The 22,405-nt window shown below is 28.3% G+C and overlaps 2 protein-coding genes across 3 annotated transcripts in view; one reads left to right on the top strand and one right to left on the bottom strand.

Annotated features, from left to right (window-relative positions):
- Nucleotides 1-141: 141 nt before the first annotated feature.
- Nucleotides 142-8,367, bottom strand: Ns3 (nucleostemin 3). Its single transcript, XM_014416273.2, has 11 exons — nucleotides 8,165-8,367; nucleotides 6,749-6,871; nucleotides 6,544-6,668; nucleotides 6,185-6,358; nucleotides 4,724-4,991; nucleotides 3,648-3,834; nucleotides 3,121-3,338; nucleotides 2,691-2,958; nucleotides 1,824-2,020; nucleotides 1,449-1,552; nucleotides 142-366 (listed from the first exon to the last, which is right to left on the bottom strand). Exons 1-11 carry the CDS (start codon nucleotides 8,249-8,251, stop codon nucleotides 264-266), a joined length of 1,854 nt encoding a protein of 617 aa, XP_014271759.1. The 5' UTR covers nucleotides 8,252-8,367; the 3' UTR covers nucleotides 142-263.
- Nucleotides 8,368-8,391: 24 nt separating this feature from the next.
- The window catches only part of Neurl4 (neuralized E3 ubiquitin protein ligase 4), a 31,124-nt gene continuing 17,110 nt past the window's right edge, over nucleotides 8,392-22,405 (top strand). Inside the window, exons 1-14 of one of the 2 annotated variants that reach the window (XM_014416272.2) lie at nucleotides 8,392-8,612; nucleotides 8,688-8,789; nucleotides 10,767-10,880; nucleotides 11,463-11,589; nucleotides 13,636-13,766; nucleotides 14,943-15,053; nucleotides 15,131-15,331; nucleotides 15,418-15,558; nucleotides 15,682-15,775; nucleotides 15,858-15,957; nucleotides 17,805-17,981; nucleotides 18,931-19,021; nucleotides 21,273-21,487; nucleotides 22,179-22,372. In XM_014416272.2, coding sequence (XP_014271758.1) covers nucleotides 8,463-8,612; nucleotides 8,688-8,789; nucleotides 10,767-10,880; nucleotides 11,463-11,589; nucleotides 13,636-13,766; nucleotides 14,943-15,053; nucleotides 15,131-15,331; nucleotides 15,418-15,558; nucleotides 15,682-15,775; nucleotides 15,858-15,957; nucleotides 17,805-17,981; nucleotides 18,931-19,021; nucleotides 21,273-21,487; nucleotides 22,179-22,372 — 1,948 coding nt within the window. In that variant the 5' untranslated portion in view covers nucleotides 8,392-8,462. Of the gene's footprint in view, nucleotides 8,790-10,766; nucleotides 10,881-11,462; nucleotides 11,590-13,635; nucleotides 13,767-14,942; nucleotides 15,054-15,130; nucleotides 15,332-15,417; nucleotides 15,559-15,681; nucleotides 15,776-15,857; nucleotides 15,958-17,804; nucleotides 17,982-18,930; nucleotides 19,022-21,272; nucleotides 21,488-22,178; nucleotides 22,373-22,405 lie in introns of both variants that reach the window. The other variant, XM_024361061.2, reaches the window with a different exon arrangement.

Below are 22,405 nucleotides of genomic sequence, written 5' to 3'. Positions count from 1 at the left end.
AACTTAGCACCTATCAATGATTACCCATAAGTATAAAAAAATAGTGCAGTGAAATAGAGCTAAAGAAATTTTTGGAATGGAGTAAAGTACAGGGTTGTTATTATTCAAGATTACTTTCAATGAACTCAAAAAGAAAACAAATAACTTCTTAAATTTTATTACAATATATTTACATTATAAAAATAAACAAGTCATTAAGACAAAATTATAATTAACGGCGGATAACTTAAAATAGGAATTTACACATGTTGCTAAGACGACATTTATTCATCAAGATATCTATACACTCTTCTCAACTTTTCTTTTTTGTTTCTTTTTTCTTTATGATTTTTCCATGGTTTACTTCCATCATTAGCAACATTTGATCTGTAATAAAAAAATTTCTAATCAGAAAGCATCATTTAACTAAAATATTAATTTTTAAATAAGGACAGGCAGTTGGCATTGAATAATATAAATCTTTATATATGTATATAAATATATATTTCCTTTTAAAGCTCTCGATCCTTCTTTTTAAGGTGCTTGTTGGAGTCCCCACTGAACGCTCTTTATCATAGTATTATAGCATTGTATTATCTTAGATTCAGATTTTTTTGGATTTTAGTACTCTTGACAAAGAGAAGAAGGCTCTGTTTGCTGCTTGTTATACATTGGTATTTCTGAGTCATTTGATAATTTATGTAGGTTATTCTGGAGCAAAATTATTTGAAATGCAGACTCCATTATTTGGATGGATTTGTCAGCTTATTGTCACATGTTGGGTTTTCTCTTAATTTATCTGTAAGCCAATTTGCTCTACTTTTCTTTTCAGTTTTAATGAGTCTCTACATATCCTCTTGATTGCTTCTGAGGACCGTAATATAAAATTTGCATAAGCAAGGATTTTATGTTTCATTGTGACGTGCACTCCACCATCTTGATATAAATTTTTTCTATGAGGGCTAAGTTAAACAGCATTGTTGAAAATCCATCTTCCTTACTCCTTTCCTCACACCTACTTTATCTCCAAAGCCTTCAAATAGTTCTTGTATGAGTATTCTGGATTTAGAGTTATTTGTATAGACAATACCTTATCAGGCCAAATCTAAAAATTGATTTTACCCAAATCTAAGAAAATATGCACTTACAATATCTGTGAGATTCACCACTTATAATGATGTGTTTTACTTAAGTAGAGTGAAAACAATCAGGATTAAAACAAATCTGAAGAAATCATGATATTAATCATTAAAATGTTGTAGTAATGATCCTTTTTGGTGTGATTAAAAAAATTTTAAAATTAGAAATATAATGCTAGAACGCTAATAATGTTTTCAGGGATGCTATTAGGTACATCTAATACTAATAATTCATAATAAGTGAAATTTATAATATTATGATCACTTCATAATTATGACCTGTTACACAGTCTTATATTAATAACATGCTTTCATATTATCTTTACATACTTGACATCAGCAGGTCCTACTTTCTGAACGCCCTTTTGATGAACACCTTTAGGATTTTTATTGAAAAAAGCTTTGTCCAAATCATCTCCAGAAACTTTTGTAACCTATAACAGAAGGATAATTATATTGGAACACACTGAAAAAAAAAACTATTACTTAAAAAAATAGTTGAATTTTTTGACTTTCAAATACCACAGTTTATTGCATGCTTAAGGAAAAGTTATCATTTGTATCTGTAAGTAAAAATAACTTAAGTCAATTGTTATCAGGTATAGATTTGATTACCAATTTTTAACATCAAAAACTTTCTCATCAATAAAATGTCATTAAAAGAATAATGATCTATTAATTGAATGACCAATAAAAATTATTTACCCTGACAGCACGTGCAGCTTGTGCCGTAAGTTGTGGCGGTTTTTTATTTTTTATTTTGAATTTGTGAAACTCCTCTTGAGGTATTCCTGGTGGTGCAAAGCAGTATAGCAACCTACCAGTGACAAAATCTTTTAAAATATAACGGGAGGCTCTAGGATTATCAGGCTGACCATTTTGTGTCATAAATCCGCGACAGTCTGAAGAAAAAAAGGAAAATCATTACATTAAAAAAAACACACAAGAAAACCATACAATTAATAAATATAAGATGGTCAGGGTTGTGGTCAAAAAAGAACAAATAGTTTTTAACTATTTAATCTCTGACGTTTCGAAGATACAAAAAATAACTAAGAACATTACTACAATAAGGTAAATTAAGGTAAGATACATATTATGAAAAATTAAGTGATAAGAAAATTATATATAAATAAAAGGAAGGAAGACATAAAATAGTATTAATATAAAATAAACAATAAGAATAAAAAATTGTAAGAATTCTAAGAATAAAAATTAAGAATATACAGTTTAAAAATTATAGGAGACATATATAAAAAAAAAAAACAACAGAAAAGTAGATGTGGGAACACAAAATTTAAACAAACTAACAGACAGAGAATGAAGAAGAAAGTTGAGATTAAATAAAGGTCGTGAAAGAATAAATAAAAATAAAATTAATAATGATGATATTAAATGAGCAAAGAACAAATCAGAACCACCTACTTGAAACGTCGGACATTAAATAGTTAAAAATTATTTGTTCTTTTTTGACCGCAACTCTGATCATCTTATATTGAAAGTTATATGGGCAACTATATATATATGTACAATTATATGTATATATATCATACAATTAATAGTTTTACACACAAGCATAAGAATTAAGAAGTTCTTCTGATGTAGGAGGTCTATCAGGATCTTCTCCTTCAAGAGGTTTTGGAATCATAATACCATATTCTGATTCTATAACACTTCTTGGGATCAATGTAACAAGTAGTGATGTAGGAGAAACATGATCCCTCATTTGGTCAATAGGAAGGATACCATTTAGTACCATCTCAGCTTTTGTAGAAACAAAACTTGGCATTACTAAGCCAGGACAGTCACACAGCATAACATCTTTCCTTAGGTAAAGAGTCTAAAAAACATTAAGAAAGAAACAGTTATGGATGTAAAAGATATCAACCAAAAAATTTCCAGAAAAACATTTTTAATTGGGAGAAGAAGGGAAAAGGATAGGAGAAAATTAGACTTTACTTTAGAATGGAAATGCTTACAATTTTTCCAACATTATGAATACCTGAAAATGCTTTGTTTTTCCTGGTGTAGCAGAAACAGAAACCTTTTTATCGGCTAGTAATGCATTTATGGTCGAACTCTTTCCTACGTTTGGATAACCAACTAAACCAATAGTGACGAATCCTTTTGATTCGACACTTTTGAAGTCTTTTGTAAAACTTCGGAAAAATTCTATCAATTCCTCTCGCCCGAGCAGCTTGGAGGAGTTCATCTCTTTCTCTGAAATATGTGAAAACATAATTCATAAAAAACTTCTTATAATAATTAAAAATACCAAATTTTAAAACAAAATACTGCAACAATGTACTGTAATGTAACGTTAAACTATTACTATTTTATATTACATTCTATATGAAATTTCAAAATCAAGTTCTTTTGGGTATGTGAAAGGAATTCAAGAGCACTAGATTATTCTTTATTACTGTTAAAATAACTTTCAATAAGAACAGTTAAAAGGAATAAAAAGTATATAACTTTATCCACAAATTATAGTTTTAAGGCAATAAATTATGTAAAATGATATTGCACCTTTATCAGTATTTAGGTTGAGTTCCTCTACATTATCTTCAAGGCTGCTACCATCTTCACAGCTTTTGTATGAGGAACTATCTTCATCACTTTCACTCTCATTGTTTTCCTTTGAATCTTCTTCAGAAACATTATCTGGTCCATCAGAATTTTCATCATTATCAGATTCAACTAATTTTTCATTATTCTAAAATAAATTAAAAAAATTATCATAACATATTAATACTAATTTCTTCCTGGTTGATGGATTAAAGTTAACATAACATGATTTAATCATATATATCTAATATTAGGTAAATTAAAAAAGTAAGGAAATAACAGATAAATGCAAAATTTTGGATGGGAACAAAAATAAAATTTCTCATTGAAAACATCAAAAATTTATTAGACTTAGATCCTAGATGATTTTGTTGAACAGTTGCAAAATTATAAAATCTCATTCATATTTTTCAAAACTAAACTGAAAAAAAACTTTTTAAGAGTTTATTCTTGAGCTTATTGCTTGAAATTTGGTATTTCAACACAAAAGTTCATTCTGAATCCAATTTCATAAATACTTTCTCTAAATTGAGTGGTTTTTTTGCGTTATTTAACTTTTTTTTTCAGAGTTTTGCTGTTGTATGAAGAATTTATTAGGTTTTGTAACACAAGTTCATTATGGTTTCTAAGAATTAGAAAAAAAAAACACTAAATACTTGACATATCATAGGAGTCTGATAACTATGAAAACAACAGGGGAGAAAAGAGCCAGGATTTCATGAGTTTTGTAGCTAAAACTGAATAAGTCAATTAATAGACTTTTCAGTAAGAAAGCAGTAATAAGATAGTCAAGGGTATTATTGAAGGTTAGCAACTACCAACACAGTTATTGTACCATAAATTATTGCCAATCCCTAACTGTAAACCAAAAAGTAAATTTGAGTTTTAAGTAACCTAGATTTATAATACTAAACAAATATATGACTTGTTTGTATACATTGAAAAATATACTGTCTGTATCACGGAATTAATTCTCCATACTTTAAATTGCATTTTACAGAAAATGTATAAACATGAAAATCATTGTTCTTGTTTACCTCACAGGTTGTCTCAGCATCTTTGGTTTCATCCGATTCCTTCACTTCTTCCAGAGCAGCATCTTTAGCAGAGAAAAATGCTATTTTAATTCCAACATCATCAAAGTACCTGGCCCATATTCTTCTTTGTTCCTCGGTCAAGAAATCTGACTTATTAAGAAGAAGCACATTAATTTTCTCAGTGTCAACTTCATTCACATATTTCTCTAGGTCTTCACAGCGAAAAAGTAAAGGGTTACGTCCATCCAAAATCTGAACTACTACATCACTAAAAATTCATATATGTTTATCATAAAAAATAAAACTATTAAAACAAACTTGAAACAAACTTGAAACTAACCAACAAATTTAATAATTTAATGTTCGAACAACACTTGATAAATAATAATGCCGTAAATTAATTATTAACAAAAAAAAAAAAGTATTACTTAAATGAGTACCAGACATTATCAAGGGAAAATTGGATAACAGAGCATGATAAGTAATTTTTTTTTTACCACTAACTAATAATAATAATAAGAGTTGGAGGTGGAATAGCCCAAAATAACATAAATGTTTAAAAGCTCTCATAGAGCTGTCCAAGATAAAATGCAATGATATAAGTTCTATTTCCAAGTAATGGAACTTTAAACTGCAAGGTATGTACACTGTGTCCATAAAGAGAATGTGCTATTTTAAAGTTAAATATATAAAAAACCTAAAGAACTCCAAGAATAATAACAATATAATAATAACACTAAACTAATTTATTTATTAACAATTTGGACATGATAGAAAATAATTTTTATTTTAAACTGAGCTATGTAGTAACTCCCTAATTCCTGCCTTGCCCCCTAGTAATTTTCGTCATTTGAAGAAAACCTAATTTTCATTCCTTTTTTTAAACCATTCTGACAATTTTATTTTTGGTAAATGTCCATGCCCAACTAACAAATCGAGTTAATAAATAAATTATTTTGCTTAAAGATTCTTTGGTTCTTAATATATTTAACATTTCACTAGCATAAACCGTTCCTGGAAATCCTGTATTAGGCTAGTACTAAACCAAGCCTCAGAACATCAATAATTATGATTACGAGTACTAAAAACATACTTCCTCTGATTAGAGCAATGAATCTTGAAAAAAATATTTGGAACCTTATGGAAACTTGAGGTTTTAAAAAACACAGAGGTAGGGTAACTCTAGATACTCTTCATAACTTCCTGTCAGAGTTATCTATCCATTGAATAAGAAAACACACTCCACCAGAAAAGTGGGAAGGGATAGAGAGAAAAAAGTAATACAAAAATAGGAAAACCCAAAATTTAAGAAAACAGGGGAAAGGAGGAGCAGTCCCAACCATTAGAAGTGATTAGAAAATTAAGTTATAAAAATCCCTGACTCTCCATAAGGTGTAGCACCAATGAAATTATTTTAGTAACATAAGTGTAAAATGATTTTTAGTGAATTAATAAAATTACCTTCTTTCAACAACTCTCCAGAGTTGCCTCCAGAAATCTAAGTTCTTTTCATATGGAGTAAGGGTGATTCCTTCATCTTCTTGTAAAATTGCAAGATTCCTCCGCCATTCGAGAAAACTTTCTCTTTCAGCAGTTTGTAACTCTTCAGTAGTAGTTTTTTCATCCCATTTAGGCCTTGATAATTAAAATGTATAATTAATCTTTGAATGTGTATAAAATTACTTACTATGAGAAGAAATTATGCTATAAAACATGCAATCAAATAATATCAAATATTAACAAAATTACAATTATTAAAACATCAACCGGACATAGAATACAGCAATAAAAAAAATCATGAGTTCTACATATAGTTATACCTTCGTGGAATTTTCAAAAGATCTTTCTTTTCAATTTTATTTTTTTCATACTTTTTTAATTCTTCTTTAGACAACAATCCAACACCAACTTTTGGATTCACAAAAGTAATATTCAATCTCTCAGCCTACATAAAAAAAATTTAAAATTTTAATTCACTGAGACAAATTTTCATTTTCATAAATAAAATAATCATAGATCATTTACCTGAAATTCTGTGCCAGCAAGTTGTGCTGTAGAAAGAAAGTCCTGAAAAGAATCTTCTTCAGTCACAGATTGAAGATTGAGACGTGCCCATTCATAACCATCATTTAACTCTGCAGTATGGAGCTAAAAAAAAATTTAATATGATAAAATAAACTTAAATACAATAACTAAACATCATAATTGGTAAGAATTTGGTTTGCATAAAGTGTGTGTTTTCTCAACTAATAATAATTACCAAAACATATATTTTATATGGATATTTTTTTTTAATATAGCATTAATTTTCCAATTTCCATTAGTTTACTTAAATTTTAATCACACTATAAATGGAGGAGAAACGTTTAGTACATTAGTGGAATTCAACTATTGGTGAACACATACCAATTCATTTAAAAAAAAAAAAATAAATAAATAAAAAAAAAATGATAATCACACATTAAAAGGACCTCCAAAACATATTTTTCAGCATAAAATGGAATTAGTGACACTGGTTGAATTATTTCCCAAATCCTTTGAATGATAACATTTTATACAACAGTTATGAATTCAATAACTAAGAATGTTGAACTTCAAGTAAAATTAATTATTTACAGGTTAAGGATTTCACAATATTTTGACATGATATATCTTAATACTTTTTTCATCAATACTTTAAATTTATGGTCTGTATTCTGAACTGCTAAGAACATTGGTCCTCACAAGCTTAGGTTTCTTTGTTTTCTCTAGTAATTAATTCAAATATAAGAAGTGTAAACATAAGAGTAGGTAAATGCGCTTTCTCAATTATTTTGTGCACGTACTTGCACAGAATAAAAAATTCATAGGGTTCTTAGATGAAGTTTCAAGAACAATCTCTAGTGGGTTTTAAGGACACTTTAAACTCATTTATCAACTGTAATTGAAAGAAAACAAATATAAAAAGTAAACAAATAATTTTTACTGGGTATGACAAAACCACCTATCGCATTGTGAGTAAAAACCCAAACAAGAGATATTTAAATTAATATAGCTTATATTAAGAGAATGCAAGAGCATACAAAAAATTTTGGGACTGTAATTTAAGAACAAACAAAAAAGTTTGATTGTTAATAAACGAACATTACAGCAGTTACAGTCAAGACATGTAAGGCTGCACACCATTGCAATTTATTTTCTCAAACATGTTGGTTTTATTATTAGCAGTGAGATTTGATATTTTTATTTTGGAGCTGTAAAACTAATCTCAACCTAAGGAACAATATTGCCTCTGATTCTTTATCATTTATTGATAATGAAAACAATAAATATGCCTTCATCAGATGTCCTTATCACTATGAAAGATATATTTATTCTATGTTTCAATTACAGAATAATTCCATTAATTGTTAAGGTTTTTTATTTAACTCAATAGTGATTAGATTCCCAAGTCACACTTACAAAGGAATCATTAGTTCTTCTTCCTTTCTTGGAAAATCTATCTTTTATTAAAGCCCTTCCCAGGGAATCTTTCTTCTTCCTGTTCATCGCCGTTGATCATGTACAGAAAATTTAAAAGCAAAATCAGAAAGAGAGTAAGTATCTTAACTGCTCTAAGACACGTGAGAACTAAACAAAACTTGACTGGAGATGAAGGTTTCACTAGTGTTATTAAGTTATTGATCAGCTGTTCTTGATCTCTAGGAGTTTGATAAATTGATAATGGCCGATATAGCTTCATAATAATGTTGTATAGAAGATGTTCCATCCGAAATGTGGGGAGCATGTCAGATTAAGTAACGAAAACAGGACTGCAACAAGAATAGCCTCGGAATTCAATCACGGTCTTGTGTTTAGCAGTGAACCTCTGCTAGATGAAGAATTGTTTGAAATTAGAATAGATAAGAAGGTATTGTTTACATGCTCTTCACCGCTATATTTTTGTTCTGGAAAAGCAATTTCGTTTTCAATTTTGTTTTTTCAGACTGAATCTTGGATTGGAAGCTTGGAAATTGGGATAACTACTTGTGACCCTAACATTTTGAATATACCTGCAAGTGCTATTGAACTAAATAGTGGGACATGGGTAAGTTTTCTTAAATAATAACAACTACATTGTAGGAATAATTAGAATGATTTCTAGCTTGTTAATAATTCCATTTCTTATTACTTTAATATGTTTCATCATTATTTAAATATTATTATTCTTGTAATAAAGAAATATTCCTATTAATAATCGTACGAAGATGTTTATCTTGAATTTCATGGCTCATGATCAATTTTAATGACCTATGTGTTATATGTAACACACTTCCTGGAAATTGTTAGATTGTCTATTATCATTCTATCACTGCAGAGTCATAGAGTTTCAGTATAACCCGCTATAAGGAACATGAAAAAGCCAATTGACTTTGTGTCTAATATTACAGTTTTCTTATGACTGAGTAGACCGTTCTCTTACCCTAAGTTATGATAGTAAGTACATATTAAATGATTATAGTTTTTATCATTATCAAATCTAAACAATTACTAGTAAACAAATGTATTTATTTTATTCAATATTTCAAATAAATCCAATTATGAATTTTTTATTTTAAGAAGCAAGTAATTTTTATTTAACTCTTTCTTCTTTGGCAATTGGTGGAAAATGTGTTCAGGTTTATGAATCTTTTTCGAAAAATTATTCTTAAGCTTGTTAGTTTAATGATAATTCTTCCTGAGTTTTGAAGGGGACTGTTGCATCCCTGTAGTTAACAGGTTTTTTTAAGCATTTGTTCCTCTTCCTCAACTTCATCCTTATCATCATTTTTGTTCATTGACAGATTATTCTCAACTATATCACTATCCTATTTCACTCATTGATATGTATTAGTCCACTAGAAAATAATCCCACAGGCTATGTTCTTCACTGTCTTGGAAATTGTCAAAGAAACGAATATATGAGCAATTTGTCTTCTTTTGTTGTTGGAAAAAGGTTGGGCGTGTTCATGTTCTAGGGATGGGATGTTTCTCAATCTTTGTGTTACTATTCCCTTCCCAATGAGATACTGGAACTTTTTTTTGTTTTGATGAAGAGACAGAAACCCTGTAGCCCACCATTAAAACAATAAGTACAAATAGTATGCAATAAGTTAAGTTAAGATATAGTGAACAGGTGGAAATTGTGGGTTTTTGTAAGACGGTATCCCTACTTATAATCTAACTTGGGTGGTGGTTTGAAGGGATAGTCCCTGTTAAACGATAAGAAAAGACTACATTCTTTCTGCGCATCCTATGAGTATCTTGGATCCATTCCTGATTCAGTGGTAGTCTGATTTTAGTTACTATCATTCTGTTACTGGTTTAGGTCTTTCTCACTTGATCACACAAAACTTTTAGGTGCACACTTTTCCAACAGTTTATATCTCTAAATATTCTATTTAGTATTTTTCTGCTATGACTTCTCTCTCCATTTATTTTACTATCTTTGACAGAGAGGTATCATGTTAGCAGTTTCTATGGATTCTTACTAATACTGTTCTATATCGATTCACTAATAGTTTTAAACCTTTGCTTTCACAAGTTGTTCAGTGAGCAAAAATCGACAGCTGTCATAAAGTGCAAATACTGTATTCTCAATTATTGAAATTTATCGAAAATTTATTGTCAAATTAAGAAACAAAATCAGTATGCGAAGTATTGTCTCCTTATAAGTTTATGGTGTTAGCTAACAATAAATGGTAAAATGCAATAAATAAATTATTTAGAAAACTGAAATTTTTCATTTTTCGCCTTTCTTTTCTAGCATTTTGTATGTAAAAAAAAAGTACAACAAATCAGGAGTGTAGATTTTTTTATACTAATTATCTTGGGATTAAAAAAAATATTTGATAGTAATTATGATCTTGAATAAGATCAGTTAATAACTTCCTAGTTTACTTTTACATATTTGATTACCTGCACTGTTATTAGTTTTATGAAATGAATGTAATAATAATGTTTAAATTAACATTAACTTCTAATTGTTTTTCATTAGATGTTCAGTATTTAGATGTTTATTTTAGTAATGTGATTTTCTTTCTAGATTCTCTCAGGAAAATCAGTCCTTCAGGATGGTTGCACCTTACTAGAAATGTATCCTTTAAATTTGGACAAAATCACAGAAGGAGAAACAGTTGGAGTATTGAGATCAAAAACTGTAAGTGTTTTTGGATTTATTTTTTATTAATATTCTGTAAAGATATCCCTTTTTTATCTCATTGATGGTTTTTATAACTGTCCTTAATATTAACAATAAATTGTTTAAAATACATTAAGTAGAAATACTTGTATTATTAGATCAATCATTTGTACTTTTCCTTTTATAAATCATAACTTGTTAAATAGTACTTATTACTAAACAGAATTTTGTAAATTCAAAGTTACAAGGCTGTTATTAGTTGTTTACTATTACTGTAGTAACTACCTAGAATTTATTTTTCATTATGGTTGGAACTTTTTATCTACTGTGTTCTCAGGATAAATTAAAAAAATAAAATAGATTAGAGATTTTATTAGGTATTAAATTTAATTCTTATTTTTTGTTTTGATCTTCGATCTCACTCCTCAATTTTTAGCCACTTCAATCATTTTAAAATTATTTTTAAAGTTTCATTTGTATTGTTTCACTTTTATGGCAAATAAATTTAATTTTATCCACTAATTGTTTGAGTTTTATCTTCTTTATTTTTTAGAGATTGATCATAATTTAAAAACAGCTCAATAAAGATTTTTTTTTAAGGGTGACCTGGAATTCTTTTATAATGGAGTGTCTCATGGTCCAGCAGCAACAAATATTCCCAGCAAAGTTTTTGCTGTTGTTGTCGTGTATGGGAATGTCTCACAAATCACCATCCTTCAAAAGAACAGTATGTCTATTTTCAACTTGTTTGTCTGATTGCTCTTAAATTTATCATTTTATTATTTTATTTGCACTGATTGTTGGAAATATTTCAAGGATTAGAAAACAATCTTAAAAAAGTCCTCCAAAACATTATTTCTCAGATATTGACAGATTCTAACATTAAATAAACTCATAACGTAAATAAAAAATATTAAGTTAAATAAGGTCTGTTCAATTACCGAACTCTATTTCTTTTTCACCTTTTCCGTATTGTCCGAGCATCATCCTGCAATGGCCTATGTTAGGACAAAGTTGAAAAAATTGGACTAGTAGTTGGAAAGAAAAGCAGCTCCCAATGTTGGGAAGATGGATGGATTTTATTTTAATTCAATTTTTTTAGTTGACTAATCTTAAAGTGATTTTCCTTTTATTGTATTTTTTTCAAGTTAGTGGAAATGTACTTAGCATCACGGTGAAATAAGCAATCGATATTCATTTTCAATCGATTTTTTTTTTCAATTGAATTTTTTGATTTGACTAATCTTAGAGTGCAGAACCTCATATTTTGTTGAAAAAGGGTTAACAAATTATTTTGAGTTGATTAAAATGATTGATTGTTAAAAATAATAACAAAAAGGTTATTAAAAAAATATTTTGTTCAAATTTATTATTTTTACGAAGGTTTATTTGAGGTATGAAAAACAAAAAAATAAGAGATGCACTCTAGTAGGAAATTTAATGCTTTTCAATTATTTTTTATATAATATTTTAAGCTAAGACCAACTGTTTTTAAAAACCTAAAAACATTACCTTCCATGGTCCTTCCTCTTTTTGGCACCTTTCCAATATCCCAGGACTTTTAGTATCTTTACCTCCTGTCTTATCTAAACAAAGTCCTGAAGTCTATTCAGACTCACATCAGTTCCATCTCGAATCCCTCATTAACTGGCCCATATTTAGCTATCCAGAAACTAAAGAACTATAACAAACTGAGTAGTACGTATTATAAACTTTAACTATCTAACTGCTTCATAATAATCAAGTACTAGTATAAGTCACAACAAAAAATATTGATGGCTTACTTCACAGTGGTGTTAAGTACATTCTCACTAACTTAATGAAAAATACAATTAAAGGTTCTCTCTTTTTGGAAAATTAATTGAAAAGTTGTAATTTTCCTCGAAGATTTTCCTTTTATTGTATTTTTCATTAAGTTTGTGGTAATGTACTCAGCATCACTGTGAAATAAGCAATCGATATTCACTTACAATTTATACGAAAATTAACTCTTAGCAATTAAAGTTAAATAAAAGACTTGTATTTGAGAGATCGACCTCGAAAAACTTTAAAATGAAATCTAAGACTTTTGTTTATCTCATTATTATGTTAATCTCATCCTTGTGTTAATTAACTTGTTGATTTATTATTTTTATTTCATTTAATATCTTCATTTCTTGTCAAATTTATGTTGTTATTGTTTTCTTGTTATTTTTTACTTTTTACTGTTGATTATAACACTTTCATTGATTCAAGAATGTTATAAAAAATATAAATCTTAATCAGTTTCATAATATGATTGTTTATTTGGTAAGTTAATATTTATTAAACACATCATTTTTCTTGGAATTACTAGGAAGAAAAAATATTCCCAGATTTTATCTAATAAATGTTACTTAACAAGTTTTCAGATATTGTGCTGAAACATTGTCTCATTGTTATTATCATTCTTGTTATTATGTTATTATATTATTTCTATGGTTTGAAAGGATTTTAAAACCATCTTTCTATAAACATTTTATTCATTTTGAAATATTTTAGTGTTTATCAACTAAAATAATGCTTCATTCTGTTGTTCTATTTGTAAACATCCCATATAATTGGTGCATTATCTTGACATGTTATCAGTTCTTATTTCTATTGAGAGCATAGAGCCCAAACAAACGTTTACCACTCTACCCAACTTTAATTGCTGCTTTCGTTCGCTCTAAATATTTCCAGCTCATTTTCAAATTACTTGTAATGCATTAGCTTATATTTTTAAAAATATCTTGATGTGTATATTTGTTTATAGGAATCAATGAAAGTATTGATTTAGGAGATCTTGAAATAGAAGAAGTAGCAATGGCTCAAAGTACTGAAGCCATTCTAACCCAAGAAAGACCCACGGAAAGATTAAGGTTTCATGAAAGAACTGGTAGCCTTGTAAGTTTTTTTTTATTTTAGTTTTTTCAGAATAATTAGATTTCTAATTTTTTTTTAATAGTATATCGCGCATAATCCTTCTACCTGTACAAACTCTGGAACGTTTACTTGCCAGTTAAGAACTAATTATATTATTCAAAATTGTGTAGCATTGTTATTACTAGAATTATTTAGATCTGATTTTGCCATTTTCATTCTTTAATACATTTTAACATATTTTCCTTGCTAGGAATTTCCAACTTCTAATGTTAACTTTTATTCAAATATAATAAACATTATAATTACAGAGTTTTCCGACACTTCATATTCAATGTAGAGGTTTTACTGTCGTAATTTTGAGTTTGAGTTGTGGAGTTTGATTTTAATTATATATTCGAGTTAAAGCATTCAATTTTATCCATAAATGGATCAGGTAACAAGTATCCAATATCAAATATCCAGTTTTTTTGTTTATCAAGTTTTGAATTATAAAGTTTTAACTGTATGCTGCTAAAGAATTTGGAATTAAGTTTTTCACAATTACTAGTCCTGTGATATGAACCATATTTTGCCAAATGAAAAGATCTCATAGTTGAGATACTGTCTTAAATCATGGTATCTAACATTTATTGTGAACTGAAATAATTGGCATCACCAGATTATTTAGGACTGATTTCAGAGATATATGATGAAATTTTTACTTAAAAGAATAATATTGCTTAATAAGTTACAGCATGTATCTCATAGTTGAAGGTGAAGCATTGTAATTTAAAAAAAAAATTTTCATTTTTCAGTTACCATGCTTTACAACCGATCACCTCATTTATTACGTAGCATAATAAATGAGGCGCTTAGTCATAAAGCATGGTAATTGAAAAAATGAAAAATTTTACAATGTTGAAATTATTTTTAATTACAATGTTTAACTTCACTCAAGAGACACTGGCCATAACAACATTATTCTTTTAAGAAGAAAAATTTCCTTTAAAATCTATGAAATCAGTCCTAAATACTTTAAATAAGTTTACCTTAATACTTTAAGTTTATTAGTCAGATTCAATTTTTCTATCAATATTTGATATGTAAAATTAATTACTGATTGAATAATATTAATTATATATTACCAAATTCATTCTGTTTTAACTTTGAAAGGCCTTTATTATTTAGAATTTTAAGACATTTATTATATTATTATAGGTAAAACTCTCTTGTAATGGTAGAGCTGCTGAAAGAATAAGACCTTTAGATGAGTTCAATAATGCTGTTGTAATGAGCAAAAAGCCTTTAGTTGCAGATACTCTTTTTGAGGTATTATTCTATGTCGTCTGTTGAAACTATCTTTTTATTACTTAAGTATTTATTCTTTAAAATTTCTATTTTTATAGATCCGTATAGATGTATTAGTTGATAAGTGGTCTGGTAGTATTGAAGTTGGTGTCACTACTCATGATCCTGCTGTCATAGAATTTCCAACAACTATGACAAATATGGGTAGCGGAACTATAATGATGTCAGGATGTGGTATCCTTACTAATGGCAAAGGAACCAAGAGAGAATATGGTGAATTCAATCTCGATGAACTAAGGGTAAGTCAAAAATTTTACATTTACTTGTTAATAGGATTTTGATTAAGAATAAAAATATCTTGAGCCTTATTGATCCTATTTTTTAGGTTGGAGATAGGATTGGTATGTTAAGGAAAAGTAACGGTGATCTTCATTATTTTATAAATGGTCTAGATCAAGGTATTGCAGCATCAAGAGTACCCTCCAAAGTGTGGGGCGTAGTCGATCTTTATGGAATGACTGTTAAGGTAAGGAGAAAAAAAATGTTCATATAATTTGAATCAGAATTTTATAAAAATTAACTTAGTTAGGGTAGGTGTTCTGTGATTTTTTAAAATATATAATTATTTCTAAAGTTTTTTGTTTATCAGGTGACAATTGTCGACAGAGATGAAAGAGAAGAACAGAATTTAATCACTAGAAGAAATACAGTTCTTCGAGAAACAGTCACTACTTCATTAAATGGTTATTATGGTCATTTTGCTTTCTCGTTAGGAAGGTTTAGTTTTTAAAAATTAAATTGGTAAAACTTTCTATGTTCTTACAGAAATTCCTGATGAAGATTCAGATGATAGGTTAATGTTCCATTCCAACTGTGGATCTCATGCTGCTGTCATTAACAATGGCAGAACTGCTCACCGTCCAAAGTTAGTAATTAGTTAACTACTCTAATATAATTGGGAGATTGTTGATTGAGCCTGTCTGATGTATGAAAGGAAGATGGTCTGAGTGTGGTCTATAAAAAAACTTAAACAGTGATTAACTATTTAATTTGATTTAACATTTGCGCTTTGCAGGGCTTAAAAAGATATAAATAACTAAGATAGATTTACAGTGGAAAGTATAAATAAACAAGAATTACAAAAGGCTATTAGACAATTAAAAATACCAAAAACATTAAAAGATGGAAAAATAAGAATATAAATAAAGAAAAAAGGAAAAGAAATATTTTTTTTTTGTAATATCATAACTTTTTTTTTCTTGATAATATTCTCTATTCAGCCAAGTTCAATTTTATATGAGCAGAAATATATTTTAATGATCATTATATGAAGAATAATATTAATCTTATTTTTAATTAGGAAATATATGTGTTCTATGATTACAGCCAAACAATTTAGATTTATTGGAAGATTATTGAAATTATTCAAATTTTATTATTATTCAAATTTAGATTTATTTATCGATTTCCTATAAAGGGAATATCAGTCCCTGGATTAATATATTTGTTTTATTTTTCAATTAACTTTTTCAATTTGGTTCAATTTTTTTTTTTTCACTCGTATAAAATTTAGATTTTTTAAACATTTTTACTTTTACTTAAGTTTTTATTACAAACTTGAAGAAATTTGATTGCGAGTTTTTAACCGAAACGTATTATGGTATCCTAAATTATTTTTCAAATTATTAATTAATTATTTTTTAAAGATTTATGGTTAGGCATAGTTAAGGATTAATAATAGATCACTACAATCTAATCTGTATTATCATTGTGTGTTGTGTTTACTAAGCTATTGTTTTTCACAATTTGTTTCCAATATTTTTGCTATTGCAGAGTGGATAAATAAATATCATATTATTTATTAACATGTCAATAAATTTATAAAAATGTTAATCAACATATATCTGGGATGTTACAGCAACTTTTTCACTAAAATCGACTTATGATAAGTATCATTACATGCTTTTTTACTGTTTTCTCGCAAACAGCTCCAACTATTTTGATTAAACAGATCAAATCAATGAGCAATTAAATGTTTTTTTAATATCAGCAAGGTCATATTCTGATTGAATTAGTGTGAGAGGTTTTAAATGTGGAATATTTAAAAAAAAATGTTGCTCTGGAGTGCCTTTAATTTCTTTTGTTTAAAATAATTAACCATATCTTATTATTACCTGGAATAAAAAATAAATAAATAAAAAAAACATGAAATAATTTTTTATTACCTAAATAAGATAAATATTTTTTATTTTAATTTTTTGTGTTTTTCATTCTTCTTTCTTTATCCTTTGTTGTTTATTGTCTTCAAGTAAATTGTATCCAATTCTCAGTTCATAGAAATTCTTTGCTTTCTCCAAATTACCAAATTTTATGTGATAATTTAAAAATATAATTACCCATATTTATGTTTATTTAAGCTTAAGAAAGAACATTTACACATTGTAATTTTCAATTATGTTAATTATTGCCTTGTTCTCAATGTTTGCAAAGCATTAAAACATAATAAAAAGTATCTGTAGTTTATTTTGAAAATTACTATGTTCATAGACACAATACTAATATTAATGAGATCATGGGAATGCATTTTTATTATTTTTTATTTTAAATTTAGTGATATTATACAAGATGGTTATATAAAAGATTGTGAATCATAGGAATATTTTTTAATAACTGATTTTTAATTAAATATATCCGATTATATACCTATGAATTTTTTAAAATATATTTGACCATAACAAGATGATGAATATTCACTTATTTTTTTCATTTTAGTGCTCTGGATGAATTCAATAATGCTGTGATTCTTACGAATAGGCCTTTGAAGATAAATGAAGTATTTGAGGTTAGAATAGATAAGATGGTTACAAAATGGGCTGGTTCAATTGAAATCGGAGTTACCACCCATGCTCCTACTAAACTTGAATATCCTTCCACAATGACTAATGTGAGGTAAGAACATGTGAATGGTATCAATAGTGCTTGTCACTCTGCCTCTATTTTGCCTCTGTTCTTATTTATTTGTATAAATATTCGTAACTGTTTTACTTACTTAACTACTTACAACTACAGTGGAAGAATTATGGTAATCAATTGAATAATTTTTAATACATCAATTATTTTATGTGTTTGTTACTCTTCTGATTAAAAAAAAAAAAATGTTCATCATTATATTTCTAAGGACCACATGATCTTTTAAAGTTATAATTTTATTAAAATGAAACTTTGGGAGTATGTAAGAAATGATATTGACTGATTCAGTTAATGATTGTCTAGTGTCAAGCCACGAATTTAAGATATTGGAAGATTCCATGCACAAATCCTTAACCTTGAGCCTCTAATAACCAACCCATCAATGTTTCACCATTTCAGGCATCATCAGGGAAAAAAAACTAGATTACATTTTTCACGTATGTATGTAGCAAAATGTGGTTCTTTAGTATGTATGGGTTTTTTATGAGTTATGTACTATCTTTAGTTGATGTGAGATGTGCTATATTTTGTCTGAATATATGTGTTATTTTTTCTGTCCTTATGATGGCTGAATTGGCAAAATGATGATTGGTTATGTGTTTACTCTTATTATAAATAATGAAGGCTTTGTGTTTGAAATCTTTCAGTTATATGTATCATAACTATTAAGTTTTACCTCTTTTATATTACCAAGGATTTAATTTAATCATAGAAGTATTTTAGCAAGACTTCGTAGGTTATTTTATTTACTGATTTTTGAAGTACAGTTACATCATATTAAAAACAATGTATGACATTCATCCAATCATCCATGAACATAAAATTTGGTTGTTAAAATAACTACTCTAAAAATATTCAAGTAATCCATGAAGAATTACATTTACTTTCTTTCTTTTTTTTTTTGTCAGCTGATGTTACTGTTTTACAGATCTGGTACTTGGATTATGACTGGTAATGGAGTCATGCATAACGGAACTTCAGTGATTGATGACTATGGACAGAATTTGGATAAATTGCAGGTAACATTCAGAAATATATAATTTATTTAAGTAATTGAGATGAAGAATGCTTCAATAAATCTATTCATAGTGTGGGATCATGTTTACTTCTCTTTTACTAGGTTAATTGAGAGATCTAAATCAAAAGAAAAGTAAATATAGTTCCTTTTCTTATTATATCTTACTTTTTTTTACATTTTATACCCCTGTTATTTTACACTTATGTTTTTGTTTTCCTTTTGTAACTATGTGTTTGTATCTTTTTTAGCCCTGATGAAGGCCTGCAACGTGGGGCGAAACGTTGGCTCAATAAAATAGTATATTCTACTATTTGAGTTTTTTTGACCGCACCCGGACCATATTCCTTTCATAAATATAGTTCCCTATTAACAGATTATGTTTACCTATAATGTTAATTGCTTGACTTTGTTTAAAGTTTTTTGAGTCTGCATTTTTATATTGAGATTACTTCGAGAATAACTTCTATTGGAGGCACCATTTAAAAAATAATGATATTAATTTCTTTTGAAATGGCTTTCTATCTCAGATATTTATTTCACACGTGTTTTTAAATCTATAATATTGATAATGAAGGCCTAAGGAACCCAAAGGTTTGATGCTGATACCACCAATCGCTCGCTCTCTTTATACATCCTTCCAGTGACGCCCCTCCACCTAATCCTACTTTTTTGTGCGCTCATCGGTTTAAACACAATCTTCCCATCTACGTTTTGGTCTTCACCTCGAACGTTTACCTGTCAGGTTTAGTGCTTATTAACATTTTAGGGATTCGTTCACTACTAAGCCCTACAACCTTACACCCCCATCTTATATTAAGTCTATACTTGCATATAAAGCTAAACAGTTTGTTTGCACACGCTAATTTTTGAAACTACTAGTCTGATTTGAAAAAAGTTTTTTTGTGTGTTAGATCATTAATTGAGAAAGCTTTTATTAGGCTTTATAAAATCATACTACAGCTCATAAGAACGAAGCAGTAATCTCTTTATCTTATGATCAAAATCTAACATTGTTAAGTTTCCGTAAACTTTGCATAGCAACTCCATACCTGTGGAAGCTAACCATTTTGCAATCTTTTACACAATTTTAAATCATTGTGTGAAAACGGGATATTTTTCAAATAAGGTTTTTAAAAAATGTGTGAAAACATGAAACTTTATTGCCAATTTGAACAATTTTATTGTTTTAATCCTGTTCCTTGAAAATGTTTGCATGAAACCTAACATTTTATTGGTTTTTTAATTTAAAAAATATCTTATACTTTAGAGGATTAGTAATCTTAAACCTTAACTGGGCAATATATCCTACAGAACATGTGAATTTCTCAGTTTTTTTTTTTACTATTTATGAGGGACTATGTCAATCGTTCTTCTGGTGCTGTTGTCCTTACAAAATGATAAAATTTGTATCTACCTCAAGTAGCCATCAACCTTACAAGATACAAACATGAAAGTCTAATTATTTTTATTTGCAATATTTTTGAAGTGAAACTTCTTAATCCGATGTTCTGCAACTCAAGATAAAAAAAATTATATAGTAGTAAATAGATTTTGTGATGCAAGATGAAACGAAAGTGGTGGGGGAGAGGACACTTAATTCTAGCAGGGTGATTTTTATATTGTAATAGGAGTGTTGGAGCTTAAAGGAAAAATAAATAATCCTAGTAGTGCCAGTCCGATTGAGTGAGCTACTGTTTTCTCCTGTTACAATATAAAATTTTTTTGCTATAATTGACTTGCAAAATGACTGTTCTGTTCTAATTATTATTATTGGATATTGGAGGGAAGGTATTAAGTTTTACTTCTGTGGACTAATCCTAAGGTTGCCACAACATTTTTTTTTTTTCATGTTGAAAATGTATTGTATTTAGGATAATATTAGAAGGTTAAAAAAATAATGCTTACTTAACTATTGCTTCCCATGACCTGTTTCCACTGTTTTATTTTTCTGTAACAAAGTGGAATAAATAAATATCATATAATGTATTTTTTATCCATGATTAAGACAGCCTTCAAACCAAAGAATCTTTTTCCTGAAATCATTATTTTTTTAGTGATTGATTTTCTAAATAAATTTTGAATGTTATTTAGTTAATTAAATTCACTTGGTCTTGAACTCATTACATGTATGAAACAGGCATGTACAGTCCAGATGCAACATGGGAAAAATCCTTAAGCATAGCTGGTTATTAATATATATTTATTAACAAATCATGCATTCTTATAACTATTTGTTTTTAATGATATTACAGGCTGGAGATAGAGTTGGTGTGGTAATCCGTGAAGGAGGTACTTTGCACTTCTTAGTCAATGGTGAAGACCAAGGTGAAGCTGGAACTGGCCTACCAGGAAATCTTTACGCTGTTATAGATTTATACGGCCAAGCAACGCAGGCCACAATTGTTTCTCACTGTCCATCTTGTTCCCCTACAACTCCTACACCTACTGCTAATTCACCATTCTTTCCGTAAGTTTCATTTTCCTAAATTTATATGACCTGAACTTTGACTTTCCTGACAAAACTTTTGACCTTAAAAATGAGTTAAAGGAATTATACAAGTTTTCCAATTTAGTTATTGGCTTTAATAATTAATATTATATTTTTGTTTTTTCCTTATTTTTAAAAAAAAATTCATTGTGTATGTCCAGTTCTTTTTGGGTTACAGTAATAAGTCTGGAGATTGAAAAAAAGTTTCATTGCAATTAATTATTTTATTATATATTTAAAAATATAATAAAGCCTTAGCAAACCTAAAAGTTTGATACCGATACCATGAATCACTTTCTACATTCATTGGCCCAGTGATATCTGCCCAAACCCAAATCTATCCGATCAGTCTTGACGCCATCCTTCCAGCTACGCTCTGGTCTACACCTCGGATGTTTACTTGTTGGTTCAGTGTTTTAGGGACATTTTAGGGATACATTTGTATCTACACCTTACAACATTACAAGCCCATCTTATTCGCCGTAATACTATAACCTGATTTATTTTTATCGGGTGCAGTTCCCACAATTCAGCATTGTGTAGCCTTCTAAATTCTTCACTTAACTCATCCTTTTTAAACTATTAAATTGAAATGTCGTCCCATCCATTACAATCTTATTGAAGTACATATGCCAATCAAAATATGCACTAATTATATTTTTTGTTTTAGGGAAATACATTTTCATAGTGTACATGGAAGAAATGCAAGAATCACTAATGGTGGTAAGACTGCATCTCGCCCAAGAGCTCTTGTCGAATTTAATGATGCCATAGTTATTACAAATAGACCTTTGCGGCCAGGAGAAATGTTTTCTGTTGTTGTTGAAAGAATTGTTGACAGATGGTCTGGATCAATTGAAGCTGGTATTTTTAATTTTTTAAACCTTTTTTTTTTTT

The sequence above is a fragment of the Halyomorpha halys genome, unplaced genomic scaffold (genome assembly GCF_000696795.3).
Source record: "Halyomorpha halys isolate HHAL.00 unplaced genomic scaffold, Hhal_1.1 Scaffold118.1, whole genome shotgun sequence".
Lineage (NCBI taxonomy): Eukaryota > Metazoa > Arthropoda > Insecta > Hemiptera > Pentatomidae > Halyomorpha > Halyomorpha halys.
Note: the sequence above shows the minus strand (reverse complement) of the source record. Positions and strands in the feature narration are given on the sequence as shown.